This window comes from Heterodontus francisci, chromosome 10, assembly GCF_036365525.1.
Source record: "Heterodontus francisci isolate sHetFra1 chromosome 10, sHetFra1.hap1, whole genome shotgun sequence".
NCBI classification, from domain to species: Eukaryota; Metazoa; Chordata; class Chondrichthyes; order Heterodontiformes; family Heterodontidae; genus Heterodontus; species Heterodontus francisci.
In genome coordinates this window covers 34,979,333-35,002,852 of record NC_090380.1, presented here as the reverse complement: position 1 = coordinate 35,002,852, position 23,520 = coordinate 34,979,333, and the positions used below count along the sequence as shown (strand labels likewise).

General features: G+C 41.7%; 1 protein-coding gene across 4 annotated transcripts in view; it reads left to right on the top strand.

The window, feature by feature from the left end:
• Positions 1 to 23,086, top strand: part of grpr (gastrin-releasing peptide receptor) — a 77,254-nt gene extending 54,168 nt beyond the window's left edge. The window contains exons 3-4 of one of the 4 annotated variants that reach the window (XM_068040428.1): positions 13,978 to 14,365; positions 21,833 to 23,086. In XM_068040428.1, coding sequence (XP_067896529.1) covers positions 13,978 to 14,365; positions 21,833 to 21,945 — 501 coding nt within the window. In that variant the 3' untranslated portion in view covers positions 21,946 to 23,086. Of the gene's footprint in view, positions 1 to 13,977 lie in introns of all 4 variants that reach the window. The other 3 variants (XM_068040427.1, XM_068040430.1, XM_068040429.1) reach the window with 3 other exon arrangements.
• Positions 23,087 to 23,520: the final 434 nt, after the last annotated feature.

Sequence of the window (23,520 nt, the reverse complement as noted above, 5' to 3'; positions counted from 1 at the left end):
CATCCCCATGTTCTTGGTTGCCCACCAGAAGAAATAATCGACACTATTGAATCCTTTTAACATTTTAAACATCTCGATCAGATCATCTCTCAATCTCCTACACTTAAGGGAAAACAAGCCAAGTGTATGCAACCTGTCCTCGTATTTTAACTGTCTAAGACCTGATGTCATTTTGGTGAATTTGCACTGAACCCCCTGAGATGTAGTGTCCAAACTGAACGCAGTACTCCAGATGGAATCTGACTAAAGGCTCTATACAACTGAAGCATAATGTGCTGTCCTTTGTATTCTAGCTTCCTTGAACTGAAGACCAACATTCCATTAGCCTGTTTGACTGTTTTTTACACTTGTCTAGTGGCTTTTCAAGATTTGTGTACTTGGCTTCACAAATCTTTTTCTTTTATACTGTGTCAACTTTAAAAATTATAAAACTTACACCAATACTTACTGAAGTAAAGACGTCATTTGTTTTATGTCAAATATGAAATATTACAACCTTGCAGTTCTAGACATGACTTTTTCAAGTGTAACAAAATACAATTTTCACAATTAAAGTTATGCCTCACAGTTCACATCTTGACTCACTGGATAAATGCATGGTGGACAACTGAGACTTATAGACCTGCAAAGTCCTAGGATCGATCCCTGGTCTGTGCAGAGTTACACGATTTCAGCCACAATGGCAGTGGAGGTGTAATTTCACCTTGATGCTCTCAGGCGAGGGAGAGCAGTAAATCATCCAAGGTTTCTGGCTGGGTTGCCAAGGGCATGTGTGGGAGAAAAACAGGATGAGACTGTGATTGTCATTGGCCATCATGATTGAATCGGCCACTGTGAATCACTGCCTAAGGTCAAATGTGAATTGAGCACATTCTGGGAAGTGGAATAGAAAAAGGGGAGAATCTTGAACAATGTAAATAGAAATTTGCCCTTCCTGCTTTGGTTTTCTTAGACATTTGACAAGCTTATTTGCCACAATCAGCATTAACTTTCAAATATTCTTACCCAAGCAATCAACAGAATATTTAGGCCTATTTTGTGATTCCTGCATTTTATGAATCTCTTTGATGACTCTTCCACATCTCTGTCTCAGTAACTTGGAGTACACTCACTCAAACACTTCACATTTCTATGAGACCTCTTTGATGAGAATGAGAAGCCTGGTCTTGCTACTATTTTAACCTTAATACAGCTGCTACAAAGTTATGTTGAAAAAAGCAAAGGGAGAGACAACTTCCTGTTGTGTAATATTTGCTTCATTTAGGTTGAGTGGACGAGTTGCTGGTTGCATCGCCCCTGGTATCGTGCAGTACTAATGAGGGCTATTTAAATATTTGCCCAACAAAACTCAAAACTTGTCAACAAAACAAAATTGTATCGCTATGTCTTATTAAATGAATGGAATTGGATGATTATTTCAAATCATTTTGTGAAGCAATTTAGACTTCATAAAATGGAAGTACCAACTTCGAAAGGGTCTTATTTTATTTTTGGACAAAAGTGATGCTATACCTTTAATTAGACATTTTAGTTTTGTTTGATTAGGTCCTAGACTGTGTTTCAGCACTGGTTGCATTTGATCAGGAGAATTTTCTTTGGCAAAATAAAAGCAAAATACTGTGGTTGCTGGAAATCTGAAATAAAAACAGTAAGTGTTGGAAATACTCAGCAGGTCTGGCAGCATCTGTGGAGAGAGAAACAGAGTTAATGTTTCAGGTCTGTTCTGATGAAAGGGCACAGACCTGAAACATTAACTGTTTCTCTCTCCACAGATGTTGCCAGACCTGCTGTGAATTTTCTTTGTTGTTTGAATCTCATAAAGGGCAGTCCTTTTCATCTGATGCCATTAATGACTTCTATCATGTCTTACTCGTTTATATATTTAAGCATCTGATGCCTGGTGCATGGCACCTTTCAAAGGGGGTCACACTGGTTGGAGTCATACCTATTACAAAGAAAGACATTTGTTGTTGTTGGAGGCCAAACATCTCAGCCCCAGAACATCGCCTCAGGAGTTCCTCAGGGTAGTGCCCTAGGCCCAACCATCTTCAGCTGCTTCATCAATGACCTATCATAAGGTCAGAAGTAGGGATGTTCGCTGATGGCTGCACAGTGCTCTGTACCACTCGCAAATCCTCAGATACTGAAGCAGTCTATGCCCGCATGCAGCAAGACCTGGACAACATTCAGGCTTGGGCTGTCAAGTGGCAAGTAACATTCGTGCCACACAAGTGGCAGGAAATGACCATCTCTGAGAAGAGAAAATCTACCCATCTTCCCTTGATATTCAACAGCATTACTATTGCTGAATGGTCCACCATCAACATCCTGGGGGTTACCGTTGACCAGAAACTTAACCAGACCAGCAATATAAATACCGTGGCTACAAGAGAGGTTGGAGGCTGGGAATTCTGTGGCAAGGAACTCACCTCCTGACTCGTCAAAGCCTGTCCACCATGTACAAGGCACAAGTCAGGAGTGTGATGGAATACTCCCCACTTGCCTGGATGGATACAACTCCAACAACACTTAAGAAGCTCGACACCATCTAGGACAAAGCAGACTGCTCAATTGGCAACTCATCCAACACCTTAAACATTCACTCTGTTCACCACCGATGCACAATGGCAGCAGTGTGTACCATCTACAAAATGCACTGCAGCAATTTGCCAAGCTTCCTTCAATAGCACCTTCCATACCCACGACCTCTACCACCTAGAAGGACAAGGGCAGCAAATGCATGGGAACACCACCACCTGCAAGTTCCCATCCAAGCCACACACCATCCTGATTTGGAACTATATCGCCGTTCCTTCACTGTCGCTGGGTTAAAATCCTGGAACTCCCTTCCTAACAGCACTGTGGGTGTACCTACACCAGATGGACTGCAGGGGCTCAAGATGGCAGCTCAGCATCACCTTCTCAAGAGCAATTAGGGATGGGCAATAAATACTTGCCTTGCCAGTGATGCTGACATCCCATGAAAAAATAAAGAAGAAACCTGAAAATATAGGCGGAAATTTTAACATAACATAACATAATCATCAGGAAAGGAGCAGGGGGAGGTGTTAAAATAGAACAGCTCCACTTCTCATTCCATTCTCGCCAATACCCCAATTTAACTGTGCTGATTTTGGCACTGACTGAGGCTCCTGCTGGAGCACAGCAGAAGCCTCATTATTAAATGGAAAGCAGGATCCTATGATACACAGGACCTCAATGGCATTTTAACCCACTGCCAAGCAGGGATGCCTGCTGCGGCCACCTCGCCGGATAAATCTGTCAAGAAAAACCAGTGCGCTCCTCGAAGATCAAGCAAAAAACGTTCCTTAGTGGGGCCAGGAGGGTTCCTCCGTGCCGCACAAAGAAAGTCCCTGCCTCTGCTGCCTTGGTTTCTCCCAGCCTCAAGATCCTCTCAACGCTGCCTCTCCCAGACTTACCGCACTGCCACCAGCAAGCCTTTGGGTCACTTAATCTGTGGCTCCACCCCCCCCACCACCCCGCCCCCTGCCTGGCCTGCTGTCACTTTCTGCCCAATACAGATGGGCAGCTGACTGGTGGCATTCAAAGGAGTTTCAGCAGTTATAATCTGCCAGGTACTTGGCAAAGACTTCCATGTGTTACCGTGGTTCACTCCCCCACCCCAAGAGTTAAAATCATCTCTTATGGCCTTTGAAACATCACGTTTCCAGATGTCACATTTCCAACCTGTTATGCATCCACAGGACAAGAGTTAATGGTTGTTTCAAATGTCCCCTTATCTGTTAAGTTGCAAGTTAAATATTCAATCAATTATATATGCACAACTCACAAAATAATGAAAAATACTAATGAGGAAATTAGCAACCAACGGAAAACTAAAATTCAGGTATTACTTAAACTTTCAAGTAAAAGCAAGTTTTCATTCACAGCAGGTTGCCTATGGCAACTGACACCCACTGAGTAGATACTTTAATGTACAACTACAGCTTATTAAAGGGCCACTTTAGCCATTTACAGGCCTTCCTTTACAAACAGTCTTAGTAAGTCACACTGGTGAGTTCTGCTCTATAATGACTGAGTGCAATTACTTTACACAGCATTTTTTTTTAAAGCATTCAATTAATTTTGAAATTTCAGCCTCTGGTATTCCCTTCGTTTCATCCATGACCACCCTGGAGCCTGTGAAAGTATGTTTATCAATGTTGCATATAGTTCAGTAATTGGACATTGTTTAAAATTCATAACATGCTCGTAACAGGCACTGTGTTTCATTCACAAATTGGAATACTACGAGCTGTGCACAAGCTTACCTATAAATACTGATCATCTTAATCATGGATTAAAACACTGCAAAGACGTATTGAAAAATTTTCCTTTCAGGCACAATTTTTATTTCAGTATCTGACAGCTCTTTTCTATATTCAAAGAAGAATTAAAGACCTCACGAGGTAAATGTGTCAAAACTTATCCTAGAAGATGTTGTATCAGGAATAAAAACAATTCTAGTCTTTTAAACCAACTTGCAATATTCTCATGTCAAGTAGGATCTGAGCGAAACCAAAAGATCAGTCAAAAGGCTTAAAAAATTTCTCAACATTTTTCAATTAAATGACTCACACATTCAAAATTTAAACTTAGTTCACTAATTATTTAATCACAGCCACTTAATGCTCATAAATATATCCTCCTGTATGTAATGTTCTCTTACGGGATTGGGGAACAGGATATCAGAACAGGAACAGTGGCACTGAGGTAAGATATGGGAATAGGAACTGTAACACCTGGCCAAAATATGGGAACAGGGACAGTGACATCTGGGTGGGATATGGGAATGGAAATTGTGACACCTGGGCAGGAAATGGGAACAGGAATTGTAACAGCTTGATGGGATGTAGGAACAGGAATTGTGACAGCTGGATGGGATATGGGAACAGGAATTGTAACAGCTTGATGGGATGTGGGAACAGGAATTGCAACAGCCAGATAGAATCGAGGGACAGGAAATGTGATGTGCTTTCTGGGACTGGAAACAACACCTGAGAGGTTCGATTTGGGATTAAAACTGAAATTGTGAGACTTAATCCGAGACTGGACATACAGGGCTGGATTTTAAATTCAGGGTCAGGAACCATCACCCGGATCATTTCCAGGTCCTGGCCCCGTGGTGCGTTACAGTCACCGAAGTGACATTATTTTGATATGCAAAGGCCCTAACTGGGCCCGAAGCAGATTCGGCACCTTATCAGTGGTGCCGGGTGCTGCTTGGTGACAGGAAGTGGTTCTGGAGGGCGATTCCCAAAGTCAAATGGTAGCCATGACTAGGCTTGTCCTGCAGAATGGAACAGGCAGGAGAGCAGAGGGCCAGCAGTTTCGCGGTCCAGACAAGTGCCGAAACGTTCACTCATCAGGTAATTAATCCGCTCTGCTTGAGCACCTCAGTTTGAATTTCCCTTTTGTTTCAAGACTTTAAATCAGCAGCAACAATAAATAATGGCTCCTCTCTGTGCTCCCGACAGTTGCATGCCTCAGACCGTTCGCTCTTCCTGTTCATACCTTTGAAAATTGCATTCTGTTCCTTGCCAGCCAGTTAACAAGCTCTTCAACCAGCTTGACAGCCAGTTAATTGGAGACATGCGGGTTGCCGAAACCACCCCCATCCCCCTCACCCCGGCCCTCCCTTGGAAAATTGCAGTGTGTCATGGAGACATCAGAAGACTGACATGCCAGCCAAGAGTGTTATTTTCATGGCGCACTCACACTCGACCTCGTCCCCACAGGTGATTGAAAATCCAGCCCGCGGCCTGAAGCCTGGGCTTGCTGGACTGTGCAGAAACTGTGAAATTGTCTTGGAAACAAGAGCTGTGCGAACAGCCAGTGGATTTATACGCAAAGAGGCTGATTTTAACTAAACTAAGTCAGCCTCTAAACTTTTATTCCTATGTTGAAGTCATTATTATCTACAAAAATCGGTCTGTATCATTACAGCCAGGTAAGATATTTCCAGATGCCAGTTCCTATCTCCCATCAAAAGTGACAGAAGGAGCAGAATCCAACAGGCCAGCTTACATCAATAATCTGCTGACCTCCTGCTATCTGCCAGAGCATCACACACTATGTTGACTGTTGTAACTTAATCCCTTTCGGATCTAGGTTTCAACATTCTCTGATTTATTCATTAAACTGGAGTGGAACTTAATTACATTGTTAATCAGCAAATTACGAGCAATAGAATTCATCATTTGCCGACTGTCCTCGTTTACTGCCTACCATCCTCATGTCAGGAGAGATTGATGCCACAAGCTGATTCTCATTTGATGAAGCGTTAATTCAGCACTCACTTTGAGATTTTGCACCTGACTTGAAAGTCATTTGAGTCAGCTGGTGTTACTGTGACTCTAGGGCTGTGAAATTGAGCTCTGGAGCATCCAGTTTTTCAGCATTACCAAAATGATGTCCATGGCAAGCGCATAAAACTCCTGGTCCTCACCATGCCAAGTGCCAATTTAGCACGTGCGCAGGGACCGTCCACCGGAAGTAGGCAGAATACGCAAATCGTGACATCACTTAGTGTGTAACATTGATTTGATGCTAGTTCTGATGAAAGGTCACTATCCTGAAACGCTAGCTTTGCTTCTCTCTCCACAGATGCTGCTGAGTATTTTCCAGCACTTTTTGTTTTTACCTTCAGTCTATTACCGATCATCACAGTGCCCACTTGGCCATAATGCAAAAATAAAAGCCAAAATAAAAGGCTGTGCTGCATTGCGCAGTGTGTGAGAGGCTGGTGGGGCAGTTGGTGGGATATGACATTTGATGATACATTCACTGACTTTGACCACTTATGTGAGGTCATTGAACTTCTTGCAGCACTGTATCCAGGTTCACAGGGCTATCCTCCTGGCATTGACAGTCACAGTTATCTGTTCCCACTGTCTTCTGGGAGTTTGCCTGGAGGGCCTCCTAGGCCCCTGGGGATAGATCACAAATCTCCTCCTCTCCACCTCCTGCACCAAGGCCTCCAGTGCAGCATTTGAGAGCCTTAGAGCCGGCTTTCTGGCATGTTGTGCCATTCTTGCGTCTTTCCCAGCACAGAATTACTTGTAGAATGACTTCCAGCATCTTCTCCCGCCAAATTACACCTCCCCTGTAACAGTTGCAGACTGGCTTTTAGCAGTACAGACGAGCTTGAACTTGTGCTAGTTTCTTATGATTTTGCACCCCTTGCTCAGGCACTCAACAGCACACTTAGTTCTGGCTGCACACTACAAAATAATTTCAATTTGCAGGGAGCAGGAGTTTGTGTTGCCCTCATCAGAAGCCATGGGTGGGTTTGAATCGCGCAGCGTGATCCCCGCACCCGTTTTCAAGTTGAGCAAATTTCCTGGCCTATATCCCTGGATGACATTAGTGCCTTTAAGAAATATACAAGAGGAACAATGTCTGGTAATGAGTTTCTTTAAACCCTGTGCCAATTGTGCACTTTTAGCTTGTTAAAACACTGGAACCAGCTGATGATGTAGATGTTGATGGACCACCCAAGAGGTGGTAGGATATAAGTCGACATCTCAACAATGCTATCAGCAGCAAACACTTTGCAGAAGGAGACAATTTATCCTCTTCCCACTGTCCCACTCACCCCCTCCCACCACCACCCCCTCCCCCTACCCTCCCCCCCCCCACTGCCCCCCTCCAGCCCCCACTTCTTGGTCCCTCAACTCCAAAGAGAAAAGTGAATCTGATAAGAAAGGAACTAAAATTTCCATAACTTTAATGAACAAGATGACTGCTGAAAAATTAAGAAAGTTCCACATCTGGGATCCGTCTCAACATCTTGCAGGCAACAGTTGAGAGTAAATCTCTCTCTGTCCTGCAAAACTCTGTGTTCCACCCTTACCTCAGAAAATTAAGTCTCCTGTATCAGAATAACACTGTAAATATTGTGCATGCCAGTTATCCTTGCACTTCCCAGTTAGTGCTGATTAATATCAAATTAGGAGCACTTTTGTGCTGTAGGTTTAATAATATCAGCCTGCAGATGAGAGTTTGCAGATGTTCCTTTAATATTAGTGTTGACGTTTCAACCTGAGTATTAGAATTTTACTTTGCGTTGAGTGGCTCACCTGACTCCTCCAAACCTCTCCACCATCACAACAGGGCTAGACCATTCAGTACAATTGTGGCTGATCTTAGGCTTCAACTCCACTTACCCACCCACTCCCCATATCCCTTGATTCCCTGAAAGATCAAAAATCTGTCTGTTCCAGCTTTAATTGTATTCAAAGAAGGAGCATCCACAACCTTCCAGGGTAGAGAATTCCAAAGATTCACTACCCTTTGAGTGAAGTAATTTTTCCTCATCTCAGTCCTAAATGATCAGCCCCTTATTTTGAGACTGTATTCCCATGTTTTAGATTCTCCGACAAGTGGAAACAATCTCTGAGTCTACCCTGTCCAGCCCTTCAGAATCTTGTATGTTTCAATGAGATTGCCTCTCATTCTTTTAAATATAGTCCCAATTTACTCAGCCTCTCATCATAGGACAACCCCCTCATCCCAGGGACCAATTTAGTGAACCTTCACTGTACCACCTCCAATGCAAGTATATCCTTCCTGCAATGTGGAGACCCAAAACTGCACACACTGCTCCAGATGTGGTCTCACCAAAACCCTATACAATTCTACCAAGACTTCTTTATTCCTGTACCCCACTCTTTGCAATAAAGGCCAACATGCCATTTGTCTTCCTAATTGTTGCTGTACCTACATGCTAACTTTTTGCATTCCTTGTACAAGCACACCCAAGTCTCTTTGAACATCAACACTTACCAGTAGCACACATTTTAAAAAATATTCTGCTTTTCTATTCTTATGACCAAAGTGAATAACTTCACACTTCCCTACAGAGGGAGGATGGAAGAAGGGTTCAGAATTGGTGTGTAAGGTGGCTGCACTGCCTCATATTCACTGAAGCATGCTTGAATCTGTCTGCCCAGGCATCCTGGGCTACTAAGTGAGCAGCTACAGGTGTTCATGCCACATCGGGCTCCTCCTCCTGCTCCTCCTGTTGCTCCTCCTCCTCTTCTGAAGGTGCAGTGTGGTCATCACCTTACACCTTCTGAAACCCCAGTCCTCACTGCTGTACAATGTGCAGCAGATCACCACCATTCTGGAAACCCTGGCTGGTGCATACTGAAGGGCATCCCCAGATTAGATTAGATTAGATTAGATTAGAGATACAGCACTGAAACAGGCCCTTCGGCCCACCGAGTCTGTGCCGAACATCAACCACCCATTTATACTAATCCTACACTAATCCCATATTCCTACCAAACATCCCCACCTGTTCCTATATTTCCCTACCACCTACCTATACTAGTGACAATTTATAATGGCCAATTTACCTATCAACCTGAAAGTCTTTTGGCTTGTGGGAGGAAACCGGAGCACCCGGAGAAAACCCACGCAGACACAGGGAGAACTTGCAAACTCCACACAGGCAGTACCCGGAATCGAACCCGGGTCCCTGGAGCTGTGAGGCTGCGGTGCTAACCACTGCGCCACTGTGCCGCCCACTAGATCTGTCTAGATACCTGAGGCACATCTTCCCCATCCCAATTGCTTGCTCAATTACAACTCTGATGCTTATGTGGCTTCTGTTGTACCTTTCCTGGGTGTCAATGTTTGGGCTTCTCACAAGTGTCATCAGTCCCATCTTTAGAGGATAGCCCTTGTGTCTAAGGAGCAACCCCCTGACTCTGCCTCAAGGTGTGAAAATCTCAGAGAGATTTGGCTGGCACAGTATGAAAGCATCATGCAGCTGTCTGGCTACAGTAAAAGCTTTATTATCTAGCAAATGCCAGATCTGAGAGATGCCGGATAAGCAAAATTTCCGGTTAATCAAGAGTTGCACTTAACAAGGTGGTTGGAGATCCAACCTTCCGCTCTGAAATTATTGCCAGGAGAGCGAAGGGTACCCAGGGCCCAGCATTGGGAAAGCTGATTCTGAATTTTTCCTTAATCCTTTGGGGTCTGTGCAGCAAGGTAGTATCCGGGGGAATCCACCCTTTCCAGCGAGACATCCCTGGTGGAGATTGGACGCAGAACTCTGGAACAAAACACTTCTGACTGCAGGGAGCAAGAATCCCAGAATAATGAATGGGGAACGAGGCAAGGTCGCATTTCTACCTGCAGATGGCAACCTGAATTCCTGCAGAAATTCCAGATAATAGAGCTTGCCAGTTGGTAAAGTGCAAGATAACTGCGTGGGTTTCCTCTGGGTGCTCCAGTTTCCTCCCACATGCCAAAGACTTGCAGGTTGCTAGGTTAATTGGCCATTATAAATTGCCCCTAGTATAGGTAGGGAAATATAGGGACAGGTGGGGATGTGGTAGGAATATGGGCTTAGTGTAGGATTAGTATAGATGGGTGGTTGATGGTCAGCACAGACTCGGTGGGCCGAAGGGCCTGTTTCAGTGCTGTATCTCTGTATCTCTAAACTAATAACAAAGCTTTTACTGTATTTTGTACATATATGATGATCTTTTGATGAGTACAGACCAGCTGAACATTGATGGAGTGGAAGCCCAAATGATTGATGAATGCTCCTGAGTTATCTGGGGTGACTTGCTTGCCATGTGTGTGAAACCTCTGACTCCCTGGACCTGTGAGTTTCCAATCAGAGCAGAAAATGGGGGTGCCCACTCATTCTGACAGGCCTCATCAGGAGTGAAGTGCACGAAAGTGCCAACCCTGGCAAACATGGCATCAGTCACCTGTGAGATGCACTTGTGAGCAGCAGATTGTGAGATTCAACAGATCCTCAGCAGATCCTCAGCAGATCCATATAAGGAGCTGGAGGTGAAGAAATTAAGTGCTGTGATGATTTTGACCACCATAGGCAATGCATGCCTACCCACCTCACTTTGGCAGGAAGTTTTATTCCGGGGTTACAGATGTCAGCAACTACGTGACGGAATGGCTGAGCCTCCTGAGGCACTGGTGCTCAGTCATGTCTTTTGGACTGTTTTCCTGTTCTATTTTGTTTTGTTACTTTAAACACAGACATCAGTTGTAACAACCACAGAATCAGATCTTTGTCTTTAATGAGCTCATGTTACACAATTCAACGTGAGTACTCAGTCAAATAATACAACACGATTCCATATAATTATATGATTCTTTATTATTGAGTTCACGATTTACTATAAGATCTCTGGTACCATGATTCACATTTTCAGCAAACAGTGGTTTCAGAACACTTGTACCAATTCTACCTTTCGATCTCTACATTCCATGCATACTAACATGAAACCACAATATATTAAAAGGCACACAAAGCAGACTTCAGATAACATGGAGACAATAAGATACATTTATGTTCACCTCATCTCTCCCAATGATTCAGTTACCATAGTTATGTGGTCCACTTAAACTCTTCAATCACTTAATTAATATAAATAGTTACCAAACCAACATGTCCCAGATCCTTAAGACATGGATGAATGACCTTCCTTCAACTAGGTCTGCTTCACAAAGCATCCCTGTTCAGCAGGACTGAAAGCCATTTTAACTCATCATGTGCTGATCCCACAAACAACAAAGTACATTGAGATATATGGGTAGTGTGAATTCACATTCCCACAATGTACAGGAAGCTTATCCTCTGCCTGTATATCCTGTGCTGGGGATATCACCTCCTCCTGTGAGCTGAAGTTCTGTGTCCATCCCCTCTGTCCTGTGGAGCAGCAAGTAGCCACCTGAAGGAGAAGGTTGCTGCTGCTCCTCCTGCTGCCTGTGTTGCTGGTGTTGCTCCTTCTTTTCCTCATCTGAGGTCCAAGATAGAGCTCCATAAGTGGCTGCCAAGCTGCTGTGAAGACTGACAGCTCGGAAGTGCAGATCAAAGGCAATAAAAAACTCCAAGGTAGTTGAAATGATCTCCAAGGTATTGGAAACTACCCCCAAAGCAGTAAAAGCACACTCTCAGAACAAGTCTGGTAAGCAAAAGCCTTTCACTTAGGTAAGGAAGAAGCTATCAGATCTCAGTATGTAAAGCACCAGATTTAGATAGTGTATTTGAGTAAATGTCAGCTGTGGCTCAGTGGTAGCACTGTTATCTCTAAGTCAGAAGGCTGCAAGTACAAATCTTGCTCAGTGTTTTGAGCACAGGAGTGTGGCTAGAACCTTAGAACAGTACTGAGGATGTGCTGCACTATTGGAGATGCTGGTGTTTATGATGTTAAACTGAGGCCTGATCTGCCCTCCCAGGTAAGTATGAATGATCCTGTGGTACTATTCAAAGAAAAGCAGAGGTGTTCTCCCTAGTGTTTTGGTCAATATTTATCCCGACAAACAAATGTTCTGGTCATTCATTTCATTGCTATTTATAGGAGCTTGCTGTGTCTCGTACATTACTACAGTATCTTCACTTAAAAAGCACCTAATTGTTTATGAAGTGCTTTGGGCTGCTGTGAGGTTGTGAAAGGTTCTATGTAAAAAATAAAAATTAATGTAGCATTTAAGATCTTCCTCTAGATGTCATTAACATATTTAGTACGGATAAAAGCTAGCCACTTTGGCCATTTCCATTGTATTGAATGAATTGTCGAGTACCAATTGGACTCTTGAATGTATTACTGTGGTTTCAGCTATTAGCTCTGATTATATAAGAGGACCTCAGGTAATTAAAATGCCTTTGATGGGAAAATGGACAATGTTTAATTTTGCATTTCATTGAATCATAGAATCATCGAATAGTACAGCAGAGAAGGAGGCCATTCGTCCCATCGAGTCTGTGCCGGCTCTTTTGACAAGCAATCCAGTTAGTCCCACTCCCCAGCTCTTTCCCCATAATCCCTGCAATTGTTTTTCCTTCAAGTGTTTATCCAGTTCCCTTTTGAAATCTGCTATTGATTCTGTCTCTGCCAGCCCATCAGGCAGCACATTCCAAATCTTAACCACTTGTTGCATAAAGACATTTTTGTTCACGTCACCTCTGATTGTCTTGCCAAACACTTTAAATCTGTGTCCTCTAGTTATCGATTTTTCAGTCATTGGAAACAGTTTCTCTTTTTTGCGCTATCTAAACCCTTCATGATTTTAAGCACCTCTATCATATCTCCTCTTAACTTTCTCTGCTGTAAGGAGAACAACCCCAGCTTCTCCAGTCCATCCACATAACTATAATCATTCACCCCGGAACCATTCTAGTAGTTTAACCGCCAGCGCCTTTTTTTTTATTTCTCAGACTGTTTATTCTCACTCTTTATTACTGTTCTCTATTTAAATATGAAAACAGTATTGGAATTGGGTACAGCTGTAGCTTTGACCTTTGCCTCTCTGTAGCAGCAGTGAAAGAAGGCTAAGTGATAGCCTGTTGCTGTTGGAAACTGCCGCTCAGCTACCTGGTTTCTTTGTTTCTTCCTGTGCTGAAGCTGTTGATTAATTTCTTACAGGGCTGTGTTGAAAAAAAGAGATTGACGCAAAGCAGCTAATAAAATGAGAAAGTGGGAACTTGGTTTGTGTGAACCAAAGGGAACAGTTAAGAATATAAAATTCAGGCCAAGCCTCGGCAATCAACTGTAGACATAAATGATGGCCATTTTCAACTTTAACAGAGAAGGGCTGGCTGACGGTACAGGACCAGCAGCCTGCTGTACATTCCCGCTTAACGTAAAATCAGACAGGCTGTATAAGGGGTGGTAAATCCACTACTGCCAGTTTCCTGTCAAAAGAGCATACAGAACCTTTCCCTAAGAGAATTAAATAGTCTCAATGATAGGGTAGTTTGTACTCTGTCTGTTGAGGCAATGGGCTTGATGAGCTGAATGTCATTTTTTTCCATGCATTGTTGTGCTTTATTCAGTCTTAGGCAGATTGAATCAATATTAATGGAGTCATGTTAAGTGCTCACTATCGTCCTTAAGTTTCACACAAAATATTTCCAGTGTTGCTGTTGGTTTAGAAAGTTTCAATCTTTCCATTTTGTTTTATTCGCAGATGGAATCCAGAAAAAGACTTGCAAAGACAGTGCTTGTGTTTGTAGGTTTCTTTGCTGTGAGCTGGCTCCCCAGTCACATTATCTACCTATATCGTTCCTACCATTACAGACAGGTGGACACCTCCTTAGCGCATTTGGTTGGCAGCATCTGTGCCAGGATTCTCGCTTTCAGCAACTCCTGCGTTAACCCATTTGCCCTCTACCTGCTGAGCAAGACCTTCAGAAAGCAATTCAACAACAACCTGTTTTGCTGCAGGAGCCGCCTCCTCATACGCTCGACCAGCATGGGTAGGAGCACTACAGCTTCACGGATGACATCCCTCAAGAGCACAAACCACTCAGTGGCAAGCTTCAGTCTGATCAACGGGAACTTTGTTCATCAAGAAGGTCATGTATAGGGGTGCTGAGCGGCACATTAAACAATGTAAATTCTGCACTTTTTTCAGCAATCACAATCATGCCCAGGGGTCAAAACTCAGAATAGAGAATGGCACATCCATGGGTTGGTGGGAGAAGATGGGTGTTTGGTTAGAAAGCGTGTAAGTTGTGTTTTTGTTAAAAAAAATGAAGTTCAGATTAGAACAGTGTCTGTTACAATATTGGAAACAATCTTGGCATACAGTAGGCTCTACCTATTAACAGAGCAGCCATCAGGGATGCTAATGGTGTACCAAAGATATACCACAAAGATTGTGGTTTGCCAGACTCTCTCTCAGGACAACTTGTTACAGTTAAAGGTGTGTTACAGAAGGAGAATTTGGGTTATTCTATGAGAGTGGACTATAAATAATGTGTGTATCATCAAAGTATGTTAGAGAGGTGCAGTATTACTAATGCTGTGGTATATTAGACCTGTAATTAAATTGGAGGTTATGGTAGCACAGTGCCATTGTGAATTCGAGCACCAATCAGTCATGCCAATGAGTGATGGGATGTGGATTTACACTAGTAGTTCCACACCGAATTTCTAATTTGAGTTAAGTAGAGGCCAAATGTTGCCGCATTCGAGAAGGAGAGGGCGGGACAGCTCTGAACATGTTGAACTGTGGTTGGTGTTTTCTTGAGACAACTGGGAAGAAAAGTGAAACTTAAACATGAGAATTTTATGCTTTCAGCAAAAACAGGAAGCAGTTTTATTATATATGTGGCTGTAATATATCCAACTCCTGGATATATTACCATCCAGCTACTCCTGTGGAAAGTGATCTTGTATGGACCCTGGATAAGGAAAGACTTGGAGTCAACTAGGATGGTCCCCACAATCAAACAGCACACTGGCACTCAGCATTCAGGCTCACGTATGAAGAATGGCCAGTTGTTGGGATATCAACTGGCCAGCGTTCATATAATGGTAGCCTAGCAAGACTTTCTGACTTCAAGAGAGAAACAGTGGAAAAACTGGAAGGAAAGTTGAAAGGAAATGGAAAGAATCATGGTCTTTCAGAAACCTGATTTTTATTTCAAGGTTGTGGTATATCAGAGAGTTGTGTTCTAACAGGGTTTGGGAAGTATCAGGCAGTATTCTATTGAAGAGCTCCTATATCTCCAAAGGTGCCATCTCGGCAACAAAGGACATCTTTAGTTGTGGTTCGGCATCCAGTAATGAACAGGCAAATTATGCTTCCTAGTATTGGGATAGGATTTATTGGGATCTGCCTTTCAGATTAGGGAGTTACATTGAGTTGTTAAGACACAGAATCACGAATGATTAACAAAAAAGATTCTTACATGAAACAGTGGATTTTTCAGTTATAGGCCAGTGGAAAATGTACATAAATATTGCCATAGGTATTATTCATTTCGAATTAAAAACACATCTTAGAACATTTAAATATTCTGCCAATGGAAATGTGATCTTTTTTAATGGCAGTTATAAGGACTCTGCCAAAGCAAGGATAGGAAATTGGTCTGATGACTAAATCATAAATAAGTTCTTTTAAAAATACCATGAGGGTAGAATTTCAAAAATGCATGTTTGGAGCTGAGACCTTAAATGAAGTATCTTTGTCAGTTCAGCAGACAAGCATTAATGTTTCTGACATATCACCCAGTAGCTAATAATTCCAGCACCAGACCAATGCGAGCATATTCTGTCCATCTGGTCACCAGTAGAACAATGTTCTGATGTGGTGGATGCCATGAGTGCCAATAAAACTCATGGAAGTGTGAAATCAAGAATCTGGTGGCATCCTCACTGTCCAGTCGAAAATCCAACAACAGACCTTCACCATATTTTAGGACACCCTGTTGTGACCAAATAATACTTTCAGCCCAATCTACACAATCCAAAACACTATAACCCTCAAGTTACACTGTAGGATGTAGTGGATGAACTATCATGTTTGAACCTGGAGATTATCCTCATTTCCTTTAAACAGGTTAATCTTTCCTCAGAAATACCCACAAAGAAGAAATAGCATTCATCCACTACTTACCATAGAAGACTTTCAAGGATTATGACCTGTACCAGAAAATTAAGGTGGTATCTGTATAAACAGTCTGCTCCTGTTAATTTCAAGGCTTCTTTGCTTGAAAAAAATTGAATTATCTCTCAGTTCAGATTCAGTCATTTTAATTTGAATTTCATTTATCTCATATTTCAAATGAAGTAATTTTGAAATAAAACAAGTAGACTGTAATAATACCAAAACAAATTAATAGAGCCCACAGCAGCCTTAAAGTTTGTATTTCATTTGGCAGTTTTTCATTGATTATGCGGAATATTGAATTGTACAGAAATTTTTTTTTAAAAGTGTAGATTTATGCTGGGAGAGATGCTTGGTCATTCATTTCCTACTATTCAATGCACTTTCATCAATGCTGAACTTTGCTGTGCTTTTCTTTAAAGTAGTCGATATAAAGTTATCTGTGCAAAGCATACCAGGCACCCATCTTAAATACTGGTGGATCTGGATTTCAAAAGAACATTTATGGCTTGTCCTGCTTGTTAAATTATGCAAATAACTTTGACATATATTAGACAGATAACCTGAAGTAATTTCAACATTGGAGAAGACAGTTATGGTTATCAGTAGAGAGCAATCAGAAATGGTTAAAGGTGATCAATGCTAACCATTTTTTCCAAGGGTTTACAGATGGTAAATCAGGAAGATAATAATCCAAGATCTGTGTAACTCCTTGGAAACTTTACATCAGCATAGAATTTACAGACTTAGAAAACAAACCAACTAAACACAATAACACTTTCCCAGCGCTATGTTATATGTGTTTTGATATTTTGAATGTTATAATTGCATGGCAAAAACATACCATTCTTTAGTGATAACTTCCCAACCAAACCTATAGCTGCAATTCCATTGCTCTGAATCTAGCATTTTCGGGTGTGTCAGTACACTAGTGTTATATTACACTTAAAGGCCTAACAACAGCTTATCATCCATTAAAAAACAAAAAAAAACATTTTGGAGATTTTTAATATTTCACTGCTTACTTATATTCAAGACATGGAGCTAAATAGGCACAGTAAAATCCTGATCCAGTGATGCAGTAACATTGGAGCAACTGAGATACATCCAAGAATTAGTTCATGCTTGGGGATTCTCAAAATAGCTGCCGGTCATGGACATGAGAGGCAGCTCACATGTCATCATAATGAGCGTCAAAGCACCGCCTGCAATGCTCATTCAAGGTTGAAAAATCAAAACAGCTTTTCTTTGTAACAATTGCCACATATTGTGTGTGGAGAATATGCAACAGGACGAATTATAGTGCCTTGTTTCATCCCTTTGTGAGGAAGGCCTTCATAATTTTCTGTGCCTTGTGCTTTGTGAGTTCTGAAGCTTCTCCGTCACTTCGAGAATAAATTGCATATCATGCCATTGCAACACGTGCTCCTCTATTTATAACATTTGGAAAATTTCACATCTGAAAAGAAAAACTATCTTTACATCCTTGCTCATTACAAAGAACACAATTGATTCTACATTTTGCAAAATTAATTAATTTTTCTTTAAACAAGATAGATACTTTATGCTATCGATGGAATACTATATGTTATCAATCAAAACCTATGCGTTATAATTTTTATTACAGTCTTAAAATGTGATTCTGATTCTGATCATAGTTCACTGTAATACAGTTAATCTTGCTTGTGCAAATAAAGCATTAGCATGCTGGGTTATCAACAATATGCTTTTTTTTAACATTAGTTTGCCATCCAGTAAATAATGACAATCTATATGTCTGCTGCCTATGACTATTGTGATAATCTGTAAATACACTGTATGTATTTGACTGAAATAAGTTCAGGTGAAGCTGTGTTCATGCAGTTTGTGATATCAAATTTTGCACAGTTGGTTTTGCTGGAGCTAACAACCACAAACAACCAAAAGGATAATTCTAACATTTTCTATTTGAATTTCTAAATATTACAGATAGATGACATTGTAAAAGTATAGTGATTCCCATAGTTCTTTGTAAGGGTGAAGGATTCATGACTTGCTGGTGTAGGAAGTTCTGGATGGCACAACATATTGTACAGTCCTTTTCCCAGATTGATGACATTAAATTTTCCTGTTAGCTGTATGGGTCCTTAATTAAATGGTTTTGGGTCTGTTTTAGTCACTATTGGAGCCAAGTCCAGTGGGCACAAATACTCTATACCTCAAACAGCTCCTGAACTCATTTGCCCTCCAGAAATGTTTCTGAAATCTAGACATTGTTTGTGCTTCAAGCTGACTACCCTAGCTACAAGTCTAATTCATCCCCCCACGAGACTGCTGACTTTAACTTTAGACTCTTTCTATTGGCTCCTCCCTATCCTCTGTATACAAGGAGGACAGTTATCCTAATCTTTGCCATGCCTATGTAACCTGAATTTCCTCAGTCTCCATTTGCACACGCATTTTGACTGATGCTGCAAACACAAGCTCATTACTTGTATCTCCCTTTTTTCCTCTTCTCTTTAAACATCTGGGGCCTTTCTCTCCCATCTCCTCTCCTTTTTGCTACCACCAGCCCACCCAAATGTCTACCTCAACTCTTCACTATTCCTCTATATTCCTACTCTCCTGTGGCCAGCGTAGACTTGACTCCCTCTTGGATAAGTGGACAGCTTCTTCCTGTTGCTCTCTCAACATTCTCTGAAATGGTCCATCGACATCCTCATCACTCTCCCCTTTAAGAGGCACTAACCCACCATGGTGCACTAGCCTTCATTAATCATCTCAACCTCTATACAGCTTTTGACACAGTCGACCGTGCCTTCCTCCTCCAATACTCCTCCAACACTTCTCCTCTGTTATCCAGCTAATTGGGACTGCCCTTTCCTGATGCCACTCTTGTCTATCCAGTAATAAGCAAACAATCTGCTGCAATAGTTTCTCTTCCCAACCCTATACCATTACCTCTGGGATTGCCCCAAGGATTTAGCCTTGGCCTGTCATACTTCTCATCTACATGCTGCCCCTTGGCAACGTGATTCAAAGACATGGGGCTAAATCTTACCGGCCCCTCGACACCATGGGTGGCGGAGTGGGGGGCGGTAAAATTCTGCAGGGAGAGGACCGCCTTGACCTGCAATGTCAAGAAGGGCCTGCCACAAATTACCGGCAGCAGGCCCTTCATCTGCATATTTAAATTGACATTAATTATACTCAAATTAACTTACCTACCGTCCCATGCCGATTTTACGGCCTCCGTTCGGCCTTCACGCGCCTTTGGAACGCCGCATGGAGTTCCAAGGTGAGAACCTGGTGGCAAGGAGGGAGTGATAAAAATTTCAGGGCGGGAGCGGTGGAGGAGTCGGGAAATCAATTTTTATTGGATGTGGGGATGGTGGGAACCAGTTATAGGCCAAATGTTAGAAGTTTAGAGAGTAAAATTCAGGTAGGGAAAAAGGCATGTGTTGATCATTTCAGGCATTGAAATGACCATTGAGGGGATTGGGAAGGGCGATCCACATCTTTCTTATTTTTTAATTAAAATGTAATACTGCTGGACCTTTAAAAATTAATAATAATTCTCAAGGCTTAAAGCCCTTTAAAAATGGTGCCAGAGCCTGCGTGGTGGCGCCAGACACCGTTGTTGGGGACACGGAGGCAGCCCCTACACATCATCAAGGCTGGCCACTGCGCCCCCACTCTTTAAATGAGCCCTTGCGCGAAATATCACTGGAGTTCCTCAGCGGCGCTTCCCTGTCGGAATGCCGCTGAGTTGAAAGCATGCCGCTGAGGACTGCAGCGTGCGATTAAAATTCAGCCCATCATATCAGGTTCCAAATGTATGCTGAGATACCCAGCTCTACCCCACCATCACCTCTCTTAACCCTTCCACTACCTCTGTATTATCAGCCAGCTTGTCTGATACCGAGTCATGGATGAGTCACAACTTCCTCCAATTAAAATTGGAAAAAATGAAGCCATTATTTTCAGCCCCCCATTCCCTGGCTACCGATTTCCTGTCCTTCCCGAGCCACTGGCTCAGGCTAAACTACACTGTTCTCAATCTTGCCATCTGATATGATCCTCAGCTGAGCTTCCGACACCACATCCTCTCCATCATAAAGGCTGCCTTCTTCCACCTCCATAACATCAACCATCTCTGGCATTGCCTTTGCTGTTAAAACCCTCATTTATACTTCTGTTGCCTCCAGACATGATATTCCAATGCTCTCTTGGCTGGTTTTCCATCTTCTAAAATCTATAAACTTCAGCTCATCTAAAACTCTGTTGTCCATATCCTAACCATCACATCTGTGCACTCTGGCCTACATTGGCTCCCGGTCCACCAATGCCTAAAATGTTTTACATTATCACAGTGGTGTTCAAATACCTCCATGGCTTAGCCACTTTCTAATTCTGTAAACTCTGCCCACCCTACAATTCGCAAAGAACTGAGTTCCTCCAACTCTTCTGCATCACTTCTCCCTTCATCCACCAATGATGGCCATGCCTACAGCTGTCTAGACCCTAAACTCTGAAATTCTCTCTCTTACCCTCTCCATCTCTCTCTCTTTCTTTAAAATCCTCCTTGAAATGTACCTTTTAGCCAAGCATTTAGTTGCCCTTGCTAATCTCTGTTTCTTTGGCCCGGTATCAATTTTGTTTGATTATGTTCCTGTGAAGTGTCTTGAGACGTTTTCTTTCATTAATGGCACTAATGGCAAGTTGTTCTGGTTATTGTTGTTACATTATTGTCTACAATTTAACACTAATTGCACCAAAATTGGCAGCTGCACTAAAAAAGGTCATTAGGTTGGTTGATGCAGGAATTGAATATGTCCAAACTGTGCAGTAGGGATTGCTCTTCTATAGTTATGACTAAGATGCACCATTGCAGCAGTGAAGCAAGCTTTGTAATGTCTATACCTGAACTAGGAGTGTATTAGTGCTGACATGGGGTACCCAAAGCTGAAAATTATTCCATTCTTCAGAACTGTCCTTTTCGCCACATGTAAGTCTATTTAAAGAGAGTTCTCTTCCAAATTTGCCTAACTGTACTAAGCTAGTTTACAATACAGTCCACCAAGTTAAGTTATAAATACAGAAGTGTTTCATTGGAAGAGAAACACTTCGTAATTAATCTACCTTGTGCAATCCTGATGGTGATATCATTATTTAGCACCTTGGGTGAAATTCCTCTTTTAATGAGAGAAGGGGAATTGGCTAATTTTCTCCAGGTCAAGAAGAAAGGCTGCTAGCATACTTGTAGGAGTGTGTAGCTTTGGAATATTTTCTGAGAAAGGAGGTCATCAATTGCAGAGACAAAGAGCCATTTTAACAATTCCCATGAGAAGAGAAATGTGATTCTCCCCTATCTTTACCGTAGAAGATAGTCAGCTTTATAAAAATGAATCACTGGTTTATATCCCAATTTTGTATTTTGTACAGGTAGGCTTCAGGATGAAAAGGATCCAAAAAAATGTCAACCATTGTTCATGGTTACAGGAAGGCAAAAACTCATTCATAACACCTCCAACTGTTTCTTCTCGTCATTTGCTTCACTGATCTTTTACCAGAGGGTGCCAAATGTGACAAACGCAACACGACTGTATTGTGTGTAAACAGATAGTTTTATTCTGCAACAAGGTTTCGATAAGCAGACAGAAGATGAATGTTATTTTAAGAAGTGCAGTGATATGTTGTTGGTTTGAAATTGCAGAAATGTTACAATGGTGTTTAAATTTCTTACACCACAAGGGCAAAGTTTACAAAAGTATCTCAAAGGATTGTGGGCTACAGTGGACTTATTTCACCCAATGGTGGCTAATAGTTTGATAGATATTAATTTTCTTCCTAATTCCAGTAATTCTTATTCATTCTCATCTTTATATTAATCTTCCTGTACTGTGTCTTCACTGCACTGCCCTCCATTGATTCTGGTTTCATTTTACAGAGATTGTAGTTATAGATTGAGTTTTCAACAACACTGAACGGTAATTGACTGTCATACCAACGCTGAACATAGGACAATGCAAAATAATTTACAATGATGGCAAAGATCTGTGTTTTATTTTACAGTAAGGGCACCAGATTGATCAGTATAAAAAATATATGATGGATTGTAGTAGAATATGGAAAACAAGCCGATTGTGATGTGTAATTTATGAGTTATGTGGATGCATGCCACTCATATGAATTTATCATCTGTGATTCATGACTTCCTGCTGTGTCTGCTTTACCTCTTGTTCTTTGTGGTTTAACACAGAGATTAATGCTTAAGACTGCTGCAGTTGTCCAATTGTCAAGATGGCATGAATCTGATGGCATGCCTGACAGCCGTGCATAGAATGGGAAAAGCTACCAACATAACTGTCCTTCCCCTTGTTTGCTTTTTCCCTTCCCAAAGATTACCAGTTGCTAAAGACATTTATTTTTTCACTGCAATCAAAACTGAAAATATAATATAATACATATATATAATTACTAAGAACCTTTATTGTTTAAAAAAACTATGACAAAAAATATTTATTATCATGAACAATCGTGTACATGTCGTAGGCGAGGTGGTTATTGTCATACAATAGTGAATCTGTGGCATTGCATCTGACGTGTGCTTATTATTTTAGAACTGTTTGCACTAAAGTGATGCAGAATGTTTTGTATGCTTTCTTGTCTACATTGTGCCTGCTGCTTTGTTTTTTTGACAATAAAGGTGATAACATCACTTGAAGTGGCATTCATGTGTCATTTTGTTCTTTCCCACCATTCTTACCTTTGTAGTTGGAATGTTGTTCCACTCCGCTAATCTGGAAGATGTTGGTGTTCCCATCTGACCACCGGCCTTTTCTTGCTACTCATTCTCTCTAATTTCCCTATAGGGACACATATTCCATAATGTGTCTCATTAACCAAGGTGATGCATCTTCATTCACTAACCTTAGAGCACCAACAAGTGCAAAGAAATAACTGCTCCCCCAAGCCAGACAGCTTTTTGAGTTTTCAGTTTACACACTGAAATAAACATTTGATATCACAATAGCAGCATCACTCAAATAGCAGAAGTAACCTGTGGTAATTGATATAAAACACAATTTTAAAGGAATATAGGAAAATACTTGTACCTGGAATTTCCTCGGGGCT